General features: G+C 36.1%; 1 protein-coding gene across 2 annotated transcripts in view; it reads right to left on the bottom strand.

Annotated features, from left to right (window-relative positions):
- The window catches only part of ERBB4 (erb-b2 receptor tyrosine kinase 4), a gene marked incomplete at both ends in the record, with an annotated part of 1,101,913 nt that overhangs the window by 271,759 nt on the left and 814,810 nt on the right, over window positions 1–15,344 (bottom strand). For both annotated transcript variants that reach the window (XM_083354418.1, XM_083354419.1), the window contains 3 exons: window positions 2,756–2,869; window positions 11,163–11,304; window positions 14,402–14,520. In XM_083354418.1, coding sequence (XP_083210544.1) covers window positions 2,756–2,869; window positions 11,163–11,304; window positions 14,402–14,520 — 375 coding nt within the window. The remainder of the gene's footprint in view (window positions 1–2,755; window positions 2,870–11,162; window positions 11,305–14,401; window positions 14,521–15,344) is intronic.

Genomic DNA, 15,344 nt, shown 5'->3' on the forward strand with positions numbered 1-15,344 from the left:
ATGTTACAGTGATTTGATTTGATTTGATTTATTTGATTTATATACCGCCCTTCTCCCGAAGGACTCAGGGCGATGTACAGGGCAATAAATATCAAAAATACAAGGTACAAAATTTAAAAAAAATAATAAATAATTATGCCCAGGTTTTTGACCAATCCTGATACGTACGACTGTTGTAATGTCCCATGGTCATGTGATCGCCATTAAGGTGCTTCGGAACAGATGTACAGTACATTTATGAATGTCAAAATGTCCCACAATCACATGACAATCATTTGAAAGCTTCACAACAGGCAGAATAAATGGAGAACAAGAAGTGAAGTTGCTAGTCAGAATCATATGATGTTTTGTTTAATGGCTGCAGTTCTACACATGCAAAGTTAAATATATTTTTACAAAGTCAGTGGTGGGATTCAGCTGGTTTGCACCAGTTTGGCAGAACTGGTACCTAATTTTTTGTTGATTTTGGTGAGCCGGCTAAAGCCCTAGCCCTTTTTTGCAAGGCCCAGAATGGACTGCTGGAAGTTTGTGGATGCCACCTCCAGAAGTCCGTTTTCAGCCACGGAGACCTCCCAGGCCAAGAATGGCCCACGGAAGGGCATGGATGCCTCTTTCGGAACTCTGTTCTGAGCCACGGAAGCCTCCCAGGCCCAAATGGCCCACCAGAAGTGCATGGATGCCACTTCCAGCAGCCCAGAACGGACTTCTGGAAGCAGTGTCCACACAGAGAACCAGTTGTTCAGGTATCTAATTTCTACCAATTTGAATCCATGCTTACATTAGTATTTATGTGCAATTTACAAGTAGAGAAAGAAAAAAGAGTGAGAGAGTAAGGAAGAACTGAGAATATGGCAGGAGCAAAGGTCGAGTATCTTTTCTATCAGTTTTTTGTAATACCCCATTTGGATAGAAAAAAAGTTTTGTTTGGCCAGCTGAGGGTCTTTCTAGTGTTGCTTTTGGACTTCTAGTATGTGGTTGCAGAAAAGGTTTCCTTCTAAACAACCATTGCATGCAAATCAATTTCATAAAAAGAACACATGCTAAGGATTGGGGACATTTACTCCAATGTCAGCTAAACATTTGTAGTGATTTGTGGATTCTGTTATTGTAGATCTGGCTAGTTTTCAGACATTTCTTTTAGTCTTCTTAATATTGCCCTGACTTTCATGTACCTTCCATTTCTTAATCATGTTTCTCATAGTTGAAACTGCTAGGTGGAAACATTTAGAGAATATTTTAAGGCCTTTCCCTGCTTTGTAAAGGAGAATTATCTTTATTTCTAAATGATGAGATAAAGGCTTAGAGGAAGCAATGGTTACTGAAAATAATAATCACAATCTGAAAGATTGGAAGAGTCAGAGTCTTTATTCCTCTCAGAAATTGTCTTCATCTGGCTAATTGTAGGCCTAAGAAGTCAAGAATTTTGAGGTGTTTTATTAATAACTTCACAAAATCAACCAGGAGGGAGTCTGAACTCAACACCTGCTATATTTACTGTGTTCTTGAATCTGCAATCAACAGCATCTCAGTAATAAACATCATGTTTAACTCTGCACCATGAACAAGTTATGGCATGATAATTTAGCCAGATGTGCCTGTATTTTTTGCATGCAAACATAGCTCCACATAGAAAATGTGATATCTGAAAGAGTGTGTTAACCAAGAGGAAAGCTCATAATGGACATTAAATCATACAAAGGAACAAACTCAGTCCCCATTCTGACCTACATAAATCAAATGTTTTTATCTGTGGTTTTCCACTGTTCAGTTTTCTCTTTGAACAGATTTAAGATGCACAACTCTGTAGAAACTGGGTGAAACTGATATGATGGTAAGCAGCATTACTATATATTTGAGGTATGTTGATACTAGAATATTTTCCCTGCCTCTGAAAACTAAAGCTCAGGTTAAATGCTTTAGTAAACATATCCTTAATATCCTGAATGTGTTTGCATAAACGCATGAGGTCTTCAAACTGAGCAGAGAATGGGGCACATAGACCTGCCCTGCTTCTCTCCCCCCACCACCCTTCCCCTTCATACTGGCAGATATTGGGAGATGTGTAAGGGAAATGTACTCATCCATTACATATATACAGAGTTAGCCACACATTCTCCTCAGGTGTTGTCTTGAAACTGGGAAACTATCCAGTTTGGAGTATATAAATGGTACCACTTAAAGCACACTTTTTCATACTCCAGACTATCTTATGTGTAAACAAGTGAAGACAGTGGCAGAGATGTGTGGATAGGGACCAGATGCTGAATCCCTTGAAAGTGCACCATTGGAAGGGAATTATAATATGGGGGGGAAGGCTAAACATTTTGGGAAAGGGAAAGAACTTTTGCCTTTTTTCTGATAAAAAAGTTGCTCCCTAACTTTAATATTGCATACTCAGTGCAATGCATTGTTGGTTTCATTGCTTTTTCTTGAGCTTGAGGAAAAGGAGAAGTGGGAGATAACACTGCAAACCCCAAAAGGAGAAGCAAACATGAAGGAGCAACTCCTTGGGAGCTTATTCCAGAGATCAGGCTCTACCAACTCCATCTTACAAGCTGGTATTCCAGAATACCCCCAGCTACTAAAGACTGTGTTTAGTGGACTATGGGAAACCACATTTCCATAGGATTGCCACAGTTACCTTAGATAATCAAATAGCTGTCCTTAGTTAATCAAACCAAAACTGGGTTTGGACTCCAGCTGCAAGACTACCATTTATCGAACCACACAGGATTTTTAAACAAAGGCAGCCTACCTTTAGGACAAATGTCAGTGCATGGTTTACATGTCTTAATTCCATTTTCCTCTACTTCCATCTTGGGACTCGGACAGGCACGTACACATGAGCTTATATCAACCACAAAGTTGTCTAAAAGAGATAGAGGGGAAAACAATGGGGGAAAAATCAGCCTCAAGCTGCAAATAATGAATGTCCCAACTTCCATTTCAAAAGAGAAAGAGTAGGTTAAGAAGCAGGAAACAACAACAACAACAACAACAACAACAACAACAACAACAATAATAATAATAATAATAATAATAATAATAATAATAATAATAATAATAATAATAAAGTTGGAAGGGACCTTAGAGGTCATCTGGTCCAATCCCCTGCTCAGGCAGGAAACCTTATACCATTTCGGACAAATGGCTGTCCAGTCTCTTAAAAACTTCCAGTGTTGGAGCATTTACCGCTTCTGGAGGCAGGTTGTTCCACTGGTTAATTGTTCTAACTGTCAGGAAGTTTCTCCTTTGTTCTAGGTTGCTTCTCTCCTTGATTAGTTTCCATCTGCTTCTTCTTGTCCTGCCTTCAGCCATTTTGGAAAATAGCTTGACTCCCTCTTCTTTGTGGTAGCCCCTGAGATATTGGAACACTGCTATCATGTCCCTCCTCGTCCTTCTCTTCATTAAACTAGACCACAGGTCTGCAACCCGCGGCTCCGGAGCCACATGCAGCTCTTTCAGCTATCTCCTGTGGCTCCCAGTCCTCTGCCATGTGCAGTCCAAAAAAAAAGTGGGACTAAAAAAGTTCAACCAATCAATTCAAATATGCAGGGTAGGTGCATATCTCGCCTTGGCTCCATCTTCAGTCAAATCGTTTTCTGCGCATGTGCGCATGTACATGCATGTGCACACATTTTTTGTGGCTCCCAGTTTTTCCTTTTGTGAGGGAACCGGTTCCGAGTGGCTCTTTCACTGTTTCAGGTTGCTGACCCCTGAACTAGACATACCCAATTCCAGCAGCCGTTCCTAACATGTTTTAGCCTTCAGTCCTCTAATCATCTTTGTTGCTCTTCTCTGTACTCCTTCTAGAGTCTCAACATCTTTTTACATCGTATATTAGTGCTTGACATATTCTTTCTTGTGATGCTCTATTTTATTTTCTGAAATGTAATGCAAGTTCACATTCTCATGCTTTACTGATAATTTAACATTCTTTAAAATTTTTATTTCCCAAGACATATCGACACTGTAACTTTTTAAAATGAGAATAATATTTTAAAATATATCTGTAGTATATCCATTAGAAGCTATCAATTCTTACCATCACATAAAATGAAAACTACAGCAGGCTTTGAACAGTAAGTATATTAGCAATCAATTTTAAAATGAAACCATCAAAATAAAATTTAATTTATATAAAATACACTTTATTAAAAATAATTTTATTTCCGTTAGTAAGCAAAATGCCCCCATAATATTTGAATAAGTATTGGTTTTATATGATGTATTGTTAGTTATTAGTTATTTGTTAGTTATTTAGTTATGTTTTAGGGGAGTTAAAGTGTGATAGAATTTAATGTCTTTTTTTAGTTTGTTAGCATATTTTAGTTTAAGTTTGTAAAGTCTATACCCTGTATACCCTGCTCTGGGAAGTTGGGGGGGGGAGGATAAGGGAGGGTAAGGTGGAGAGGAGGGGGAGGGAGGGAGTTTATGTTTTGTGTATTGTATTGTATTGTAAAACTTTTCAATAAAAAAAAACTTGAGCTATAGGGAAAAGCTTCCACCACTGAATAATATGAGTAAAAAAAGAAATATCAAAATTCACAAATTTGGTAGCAGAACATACCAAACTACAGACAATGGCTGCTGATCTTACTTAACTAATTTATAGCACAGCAACTAACATCAGAGTTAGAATGCTGTAAAAGAGCATCAAAATCAATCACCAAAAGAGAAAAGTCACTTGGAAAGAAAGTTGAATAAATTATGAACTGATATCAACAATCAGAAGAATTTGAAGGAAACCAAAATTGAAAAATAATAATATCAAGGAATGCTTACATAAAAGATATAATCTTAGCAGTAAAATGATTAAAAATATCTCAGAAGAATTAAAATGAGTGACAGCTATTTGAAACACAACTGATATGAAACTAGATTAAATCAATTTTAAAAAAATCAACAGTGTCAAACAATGAGCAGTTGTTTTTATAAAACATTACTGTGAAATATTACAAAGATAGAATGTTTGTCCTGATAAAGATGAAACATTAACATTTTGGAGTGCTATCCAAAATAACCCCTAAGACCATAATAAAAATACAATTTGGAAGAAAGAAATTAAGAAGAATGTTGGCTCAATGAAAATGAATGACATGTTTATTACATCACAAATGATTAAAAGTAAGCAAAAAAAGTTTAAAAACTCTCCGTAAAAGAAAGAGAAGAAATACATTAATTTTGGCTTTAATTTCTGATGTCCCTAACATTTTCATTAGTGAAATATTAAAAAGTAGAAACATTAATTAATATATGACAACTGATAGAACATTTTAATAATGAAAAACAAAAACAATGGTACATTTGGAAGCAACTATATAGCAATTATGTCAATCATGTGGCATAATGTGATAAACAATGTCCAAGCTGCTAATTGGTATATTAGTAACTACAATTTCATGTTTTATATATATATATATATATATATATATATATATATATATATATATATATATATATATAAAATTGCATCCTTCCTGAACCAATAAACTGCCAAAAGCAGCAAAATCTGATCGATAAAATGATGTTAAAATATTCCAAAGAAAAATTGACAGTTAAAACAAGTGCAAAAATACTAAATTCAAAGTTAAATGGCTGAAATATAATCTAAGTCATGAATACATGGATAGTACCTATAATCAAATATATTGCTGGTATATTTTGTATATATAGGACACAGCCTAAATTGGACAAATTAAATCAGAAAACCTCAAAAAATGATGATAATGCGTATGCATTGCATCTATGAGGTGGTGTTAATCAATTAAACTTAGCATGAAGAATTTGAGGGTGTTACTGCACGTAAAAGAGGCAGTTGAAGAAAAATGTGGTTTGAATGCTTATTTCCAGGCAAACAAAGAGAAAATGCTTATCACAGTAACCAAGGGAAATTCAGATATCAGCTGGAACCTAAGAATCCTGAAAGTAGCAAAAGCAAAAAGCAAAAAACAAAACCCAAAACCTGTAAAACTGAATTGCTAGAAAACCATTTAGAAACCACTGCATAAACAGTACATTTAAAAAAAAATAAAGTGGACAAGACTAGGAATAGCCATGTTACAAGATGGCATGGTCAAAAAGGAAATACAGGGACTAATTTCAGCTTTAAAAAAATACAAACATGGAATTAAATCAAGGATTCAACATGCTGAAAAGAGTAGGAAACAAAGTTTTTGTTAAACTTGAGATAAAACTGTAGACTGTGATCAGTCAATGGATGCAACAAAATTGCCTACGGTAGTGGCCAAAATTGTGGAAACTTTTTGGGAAAAGAGTATTTTTGAGGTTTGATGGCTAATAACACCACTTTTTTTAGAGTAATACCATAAAATTATATAATAATGGAAAGATAATTTAATCAAGAATGTAATGCAACAAAGTTTGTTCAATTATCTGTACTGTATTCTATGAAAGGTTATAGACAAATAACCAGAAAAAGGAAGCACAACTTGCTTAGGTTGATATCAGGTAGCTTTCCTTCATCTGATTGTAGCCACTGAGCATGAGTGCTTAGACAGCCAATCAATTAGAAGAAAAATTGGTGGAAACTTAACCAAAGGTGGCATTTCTACTGTACACTTTTCCCAAAAGGTTTCCACAATTTTGGCTACTACTGTATAAACGTCATGACAGGTTAGCTACTATGATGCACTGGCATCTGTGCCAAAATTTTAATTCCCAAGTTTCCCCAATGAGGTACAGTTGCATGATTGTTAAAAATGATATTAAAGTTTATGAGATTTTCTGAGAAACTTATTGTAACAACACAACAGATACAAAATAATTGAAGAGTATTTTTATAGATGTGGCTATATTCAGGGATAGCAGAATTAAAGAAAAATAATTTGATAATAATTACAAAATATGGAGAACTAATAATCAAATTGGGTTGATTATAGAAAAAAAACCTTTTATTTTGTAAGAGATAATGGGTGCCCATTACTATAGTTGTTGGCCCATTAAGTGAAATAACAAAAAGATGAAACATTTCTATAAGAACAATATTTGAATGATATCAACTATGGATTTATTTTAAAACAAATGTGAATGAGGAATAGAGCATGAAGGTGCGTTACAGGTGCCACGGGAAGGGAGTGTGCCCAAGAAGTGATGTGTGAGTCATGGAAAACAAGTGAAGAATGGCACATGAGGGGGAAACAGGTGTGTGGTTGGCATGAACTAGAAATGGTGTGCAGGGTTTCTTCCTCCCTGTTCCTCCCTTGTTTTCCTTCCTTGCTCCCTTCCCCTCTCCTTTCCTTCCCAGCAAGCAGGTTAGTGGCTGCTGCTGGGTTGGTAGGGAATGAGGGGTTGCAAGTGTTGCTGGAAAACTATCACCGAGAGTTGAAAATGAAGCCTCAGGTGTCATGGGTCCCAGATTTTGGCCCCATTCTGTAAGTTTCAACTACACTGGATCAAAAATTGTTGACTCATGATGTACCACACATCCAATTAAGGATATGCAATGCTTCAGATCTGATGCCCGAAAGATGTTTCAGAATGTTCTTTTGAGCACACTCCTGCCACTCCTTAAAGCTGACTCTTTTTCTCTGTTCACATATTGTACAATCCTAGTGACTTCCTACAGCACAGGTATCAAACTTGCAATGTCACGTGACGTGTCGCAACGTATCGTGACTTTTTTCTCATTGCCGGCAATGGGGTGGTGGGGTTTTGGCGTGACGCATCCAGCCCATGGGCCAGCAGTTTGACACCCCGGTCATACACTGACGAACTTCCACTCCCCCCACTGATATATTTTGCTTGGGAAAGGTTGAGAAAGGTTGCCCTAAATCTTCTCTTTTTCTTTTTTCTTTTTTGTTAGCATTGAGGCCTGAGCCTAATCAGTTTCAGTTCCACTGAAACATTTTATCAGGTCTAGGCTGGCCATTATCACCTGGCTATTCACACTTTGGGGAATTGAGTCAGAGCAGATTAAAAAAAATACTTAGCCTGTGACAGAAGGAAGTAATAGCTTTTGGCTGAAAGCCAGAAGTTAAAAAAAACACCATCAGTGGTTTAAATATATTATGCCTGGTAGCAAAGCCCTGGAATGTGTGTATTTCAAAGATTTGTAAAAAAAAAAAAGGAATAGGTTGGTCAGGTTGCCCCCTCATTGTGCAGCTCCCACTAATTCATACTGCCAACTTTCTCTAATAGAGTAACTAACATTATCTACTCATACCTTGTTATTGTATCTGCTGCATAACAGACAAGCACTAAACAGACAGATCTTCATCCTGAGATAAATTTGCACTTCTAGTTATGGGAGCAGAAACCTCAGCTTCAAACAGGGAAGCTTCTGCAGTTCAAAATCTGATCTCATTTTGTAAGGTTATGCTCCACCTGGCACCCCCACCTCCAAAGCCAGAGATGAATGGGGTAAACTGGGGTGGTGTTTAATTCCTCTGAGGCAGAATTTGGTCTCTAACTTGCACTGTCATCTATTCAAATTTCTCCACCGAGTGGCTTAATGTTCTGGATGGAGATGAAGGCATCACACTTAAAATGGTGAATGACACACAACCTCCTTTCTGCACATCTACCTGCCTGCCTATCTACCTTTGGGAACTTGCCAGTCTAGTAACGTACACTTATAGTGAGAGAAACATTGCAATAGCACTGGCACATAGACTTATATACTGCTTCATTGTGCTTTACAGAATTCTCTAAGTGATTTACAAATGTTAGCATATTGCTCAAAACAATCCAGGTCCTCAGAAGGATAGAAGACTGAGTCAACCTTGAGCCGGTAAGGATCAAACTCCCGGCAGTGGGCAGATTAAAAACAGTGACTGGCATCGGAGAGAACCCTCAATTTAAACTGGTCTCAGTTGCTCCACATCTTGGGTGGGCCATACAGCAAATATGAAACAGAATACAGGGAATCCTCAAGTTATAACCATTCATTCAGAGATGGTTCAAAGTTACAGTGGCGCTGAACCAAAGTTAGTGTTGCAGTGCCCCTGTGGTCAGATGATTAAAATTTGGGTGTTTTGCAAACTATCTGGACTTATGAGATAGGAAAGTAGGAGGGACTTGATGTGCAGGGAGACCCTTACCTTACTAAGACTTGGGGTTGTGAGGAAACCAAGCTGAGAAAGGCTTGAATTGGTATGGATTCTTGCCTAAAGACTGGTGGGATTTGATTAACAATAGGAGTACCAGGACTGTCCATCACTAAGCAATGTGGTCATGTGACACCATGCTTTATGACCATATACCACATACTCTATTCCTTTAGAAGTTTTAAAGAACAAATTTTGAGATTGTTTTGTCATCATAACTGGGTTAAGGACTTAGTTTTTGTGGACAGGATGAGTAATTAAAACTGTTACAGTGTTAAAACTGTCCATTCTTGCCTGAAATATGTATGTATGTATATATGTATGAATGTATGTATGTATGTATGTATTCAGAATTTAAATTTGGGTTGTGTAGGCTACAGTGGCATTATAGTAGAAATTGAAACACTCTATACATGCTGAAAGTACTTCTGGATTTTTGTTTAATATAACATTTCAGAAATTGAAATGTAATCCTGGTGTTAAGAGACATCTTGGAATGATAAGAAGCAATTTGTGGGTCCTGGGAATTTAAAGATTGCCTCATCCTTGACTGAAGTAGATCTTCCCAACATGTTAACATTTCTACATATGACTGCATCTAATATACAAGGATGTTTCGAATCCAGATGAGTTCTTCCACTAAAAGAAGTAAGATGAATACAATTAAACAGGAAGGGGCTTCTCAGCAAACTCAGAATTTTTGAGAGTATACTTTTCAGAATCTATTTAAAGTCTCAGTTCAACAATACAAAATACAGAATTTAAAATGTAGAAATAGCAATAAAACACAAATATAAATATAAAATTTGAAATACACAACAACAACAACAACAAAAGCTCTGAAACAATAATGAGAACAGGATATCAGCCAGCTTCTGCAGGCCATAATTATTGCATGAATCTTTGCAATCGTTGTCCTAGTTAAGTTTTACAGGAAAAAAATTGTAATTTCTTGATCAGAAAGAAAACTAAAGTTTTGTTAACTGGGTTTATGAATGCCAGGCACCATGGATGGTGCAATGGGCAATGTAGTAATACATGCATTATCAACTACCTCTGTATTTGAGCAAAAGCACATACAACTATGGTGTGGGAGACTAGTAGATTTGCTCACCACAATAAATAATGCATCATTTCAAGCTAAGGTAAAAAAAAAAAATTCCTGTGTGAGATATTCAGCATGTTACAGATGATCATAATTTAGAAGCCATTGGGTCAAAGTTTCTGAAAGCCATACTCCATTTCTTTCATTCAACTTCAAATGCCTTTCCTTGGCTAATGCTTGGATGTGTATGTGATTTTGTTATTTCAGGTTTTGGCTGAAACAAATAATTCAAGGTACATTTCTGATCTATCTCACTGCACTTGATAGGTTTTCCTTGTCCTTGAGGAGGCAAAATGATTCCAATCTAGTATATTGTGGCATCTCACTTGCAGGAGACAATATTATCTCCTGGCCCAGACCAAGCCTTAACACCAAGAGAAGAACTGGGATTCATCCATATTGTGATGCAGCTGCAGGTTTTCCATGGACAAATCCCAGCATACCCAGAGTATGTTAATCCCAGAATGTATTCATTATGTAAAATGGGGTACACAATTCAAACACCAAAATTGTGAGCCCTCTTGAATAGTGATAAATTTGTGATTTATTACCAGATCACACTTCAAAATTCCAAGGGCAAACATAAACATAATTTTCACTTATGCTTTATGGAAAATAAAAATGAAGCCTTTTAAGGAAAAGAAAATGTTAGGAAGTGCTTCAAATCTGACCTTGGTCATGCAGTTCTTGTATCTTACTAGATGGAGATAACCTGAAATTTTGACTATAAAACCCATAATACTTAAGACAATTTTAGTTCTTAAGCAAAAGGTCTTATTAAAATGTCAGCTCCTCAACAGTGCTATTCTTGGAATAATGTATACATTCAAAATAAAACCACTGGTTTTAAATTTTCAAATTAAAACTATTAATTAGAATTAATACTGCAATTTCATATTTAACTTTGCTGCAATAATTTAAGTATGGAAAATGGAATTTTAAAATAAAGGTGTTTTATTGAGAAAAAAAATAACCCTGCTGTAACTTACGTGGACACTTTTTGACACAAAAAGCACCATAAGTATATTTGCCATCTCGGTTGGTTTCCATCTGAAATGTAGCAGGATTGTAGACTGAAGTCTGTGGGCATTGTGTGACACAGGCGCCACTGTCATTAAAATTCATACAAGCCTGGAAGTGAAAAAATAGCAGTGTTCTCAGAGTTTTCATTGGTATTTAATGAACTGACATGTTAAAGTAAAATCTGACTACAACCTTGTTTGGCTATTAGCAACACTAGATAGAAAGAACTTATAAAGAAGGCAGTGAAGAGAGCAATACTTGTATCAGCTTAATATGCAAAAGGTAAATGCCAATGCTGTTTAGATGGACATTGAATGAACACTGGACAAAAGCAAAAAAAAGTTATGATGAAAGACATCTTAAGTTAGCAAGACTAAATGTCAAACTGATGAAGGAAGGCACAAAAAACTGGAAACCTATTTACATTCAGTTTAATTTCAACTCTCACTGTTCTTTGTGAGAATTCTTTGTGAGTAAATCTGCTGAAACAGTAGAGCTGCAGAGATACACACTTCTTTGCTTTGCTCATGGTAAACAAATACCTACCAGCACACAGAGAAAGACAGATGAGTGTCTTATCTAGCAATTTTCACAGCAGAGTATTATAGGGTAAAAAAAAAGCAGTCTATGTTAGAACATGTCTTAATTTATTATGTTGAAATATTGTTAATATATAACATCATTCACTTATTTCTTTCTACTAATTCCATTATTGTTATCTATCATTGTCTTTCCAGACAATAATAGATAAATTTTTCATTGCAACAAATTGCACAGAGACTGCGTAATGAAAAATTATTTAAAAAAAAACGTTTATGGCTACAAAACCTTGTTGAACCTGTATCTGACAGCCCCTTCATCTGAACTGAAGATAACTGATCCAGCAACAGCTCAGGATCTGTCTCTTGCCTGTTATCAAGTGTTGCTTAGTTGCCTTTTCCAGGCCACAGACACAAAAAAGCTACAATGAATTCAAGTTCATTGTAGATTAATCCGCCTGTTCTGGGTTCAAGAAGAAACTCAGTTTGTTTATTCAGATGCCTGAATGTTTCAGGCATAAGGGTGGGCTATTTGGGTCAAATAGCCCACCCTTATGCACAATTGTGGAAAGCACAATGCCTATAACTGGATCTCTCCTGGCCTGAAAAAAAGAAAAGATACACATGCAAAGGCAGGATCTGGTAACTATCACTGGGAGAAAGTTAAGGTTCTACCAGATGGTTTTACAGATCTAACATTGTTAAATTAGTTCCTGAAAGCTATTTTTCTTCTGGGGAAAAAACATGCAGACTTTTACACTTTACACTTACATTTTTTACAATACCCAGTTGTTAAACTGCCATTTTGCTCCTAGTATCATATTCCATTTAACTTTAATGTATTCACCACAAGGTTTTTATCTTTGAGGACAGCTTTAAAATAGCAATAGCACTTAGACTTATATACCGCTTCACAGTGCTTTACAGCCCTCTCTAAGAGGTTTTCTATCTAGCCTGCAACAACCTGGGTCCTCAGAAGGATGGAAGGCTGAGTCGACCTTGAGCAGGTGAGAATCCAGCTGCCAAACTGCAAGCAGCCTGCAGTCAGCAGAAGTAGCCCACAATGCTGTATATACACATGCAGGCCAAAGGAAGAGAACTGTCTTTCCTCAACTCTTTTTGGTTCATCATTTTAGGTACTTTCATCCAGATTCAGCTTCATACCATTTGGGGCAGCAGAGTGAAAACTGCACAGTTGTGACAGACAGGGTTTCTTTGTCTTTGGTCAGGCAGTCTTTCCAAGGTGGAAATCAAGGTGTGCCCGCCCATGTACCCTTCTTATATATGGAATAGGATAGTAAATTCCACCACCTTTCCTAGGTACATGCTTTACACTAACCAAAGTGACATATTACTCATTCTTCCATGTTTTCTCATTTCTGATTTTAATCAAGTATTTGTTGGTAGAGTGAAACAAAGAGTTCGAATTGCATGGTAAAGTGATGCCAGTGAATGGCAGATTTTGGTTAGAGATAATACTTTCCTTCAGAGCAGAAAGAAATTCTGCCTTAAATGTCATCTTCTGAAATAATCTCCAAATTTATGCTCTGCAATTCAAGCCCCAACCTGAAATATATATCTGCAAATCCATCTTTGAATTTGATTTTTCCACTTTAACTTTAGCTCTGGAACTAAATAATTATTGTTTTCTTCCCCTGAGCAGTTCCTAATTCAAATTTCTCAAATATGTACTCAACTGGTTCTCCATCTTCAAATGTTGCCAAAAAATATTTTAATCATTATTATTATTATGGTAGTGGTTATATTTTATGCTCCCTTTGCAAGCAAACCCCCTGCAGTGAAATATAAAGATATGTTTAATGAAATAATAATGAAATAATAGAATTAAAGCACCTTTATTAAGAGCCACAAAAAAATTGACCATAGGAGGAGTAAAATGACATAAAGCTAAAGTGCATATGGTCTTCACTCAAAAACTCACACATATAATGGAATTTAGGAAGACCTGCCCAACAATAAAATAAAATGACAGGATTCTTATAGATTTCATACTTTTTACATCTCACAATACCTAATACCACCCTTCACAGCAGAGAATTCCTTGTGAAGACTGAAAAATGGAATATTTTATTCAAAAGTCCACCAGGGTAATCAGAAAAAGATTGCTGTCCCCATGACATAATGTCTGCTCCAATGAGCCCAAGCATCTGAAGCATGGACATAAGTACAACAATGTTTTCCTCTTGGTATCTTGGGGCAGAAATCAGAAGCTGGCTCAAATAGAAGACAGACCATGAAGGAAGAAATAGAAGTTGCCTCCTTGGGTAGATTGTTCTTAGGGAAACATGACTGAAGTTATTTTTGATGGGTGTATTATCTTTCATTTAAAACTAGATGGATTACCCACATCTGTAATCTATTAATTTTAGGCAAGTAAATAATGCATTTTCACTTAAGATGATATTCTCACCAATTAGCATATAAATGACTCCAATCTCTAGTTGCAAATTTTATAAATGTTTCAATGGGTGAAATAAGTTGGTAAGTAACAGGAACATAATAAAAAACATGAATGCTAAGATGTCTGGTGGATATCTTACATGCTATATGCAACATAATAGAAGTCCAAAACATATTTAAAAATGTCTTGGAATAAAATACCACAATGAACAAAGTGATATGAAAGAAAGACTTCTGAAACCTACAAAGCAGTCAGTGTCTTTGGGTCCGGAACAGCCTCCTGCACATTCTCGATGACAACATTCGCTGACAGAACGCCCATAACATCGGCCATCACACTGCTCTGCACACACCACTTTTGTTACTACAGGGAACAGAAGAAGAGCACACAGATCAGAGGAGAAATTGGGAAACATGGCCTAGGCTGCAAATGGTCTGAGAAAACAAAGTGGCAAGAACTGACGAGGGGCATTTCTACAGATACCGATAACTTGATGAACTGGCAGGAAAAAAAAGGTGAACACTAAAGCAAATATCTTTTCAACTAAAGAGGGAGAAAATGTAGAGGTGGGGATTATCATTACGACTGGAGTTCCTGGAGAAGTTCATTAAAATGATAATGAAATGCATTTATTTATCTTAATTATATACTCCCATATTATATAGAGAGCTGTGGTGGTGAAATGAAGGTATTAGATATTTCCTAATCTAATCACTAATATACAAGCACTTGTGGGAATGGAGCATCTTTTCCAACAATTTATATCAGAGAGAGGTAGACTCTTAGTTCTCTTTTTTTTTAAAAAAAAAGTGACAAACAATATAAAAAAAAATTAAAAAGAAAGATCATTTAAAAACATTGTTGAAAGCTACTTTCTTGCAAACTGTTCTCTTCTCTGCCATTGCTACTGCATTTGGTTCTAACTCCAGGATCAAACTCTTAAGCTAGAGCAAGCAAGATATGACGTTTCCAGGATGAGAAGCAGATTGGTTCAAAAGAACGTATAACAATCTATTTGTTTCTTGATCTGTTATTTCTTTGGATGTTTAAATTGCAATTATGCATTTATAAGAAATCCTATTATTATTTTTAATACTGAGAGAAACATACTAACACAACAGATAAGGAAATAAGAAACTAGCAAGAAATTAACCTTTGAAAATTCAGCTGAACTGAATTACATCTGA

This window comes from Vipera ursinii (assembly GCF_947247035.1).
Source record: "Vipera ursinii genome assembly, chromosome: 1".
Lineage (NCBI taxonomy): Eukaryota > Metazoa > Chordata > Lepidosauria > Squamata > Viperidae > Vipera > Vipera ursinii.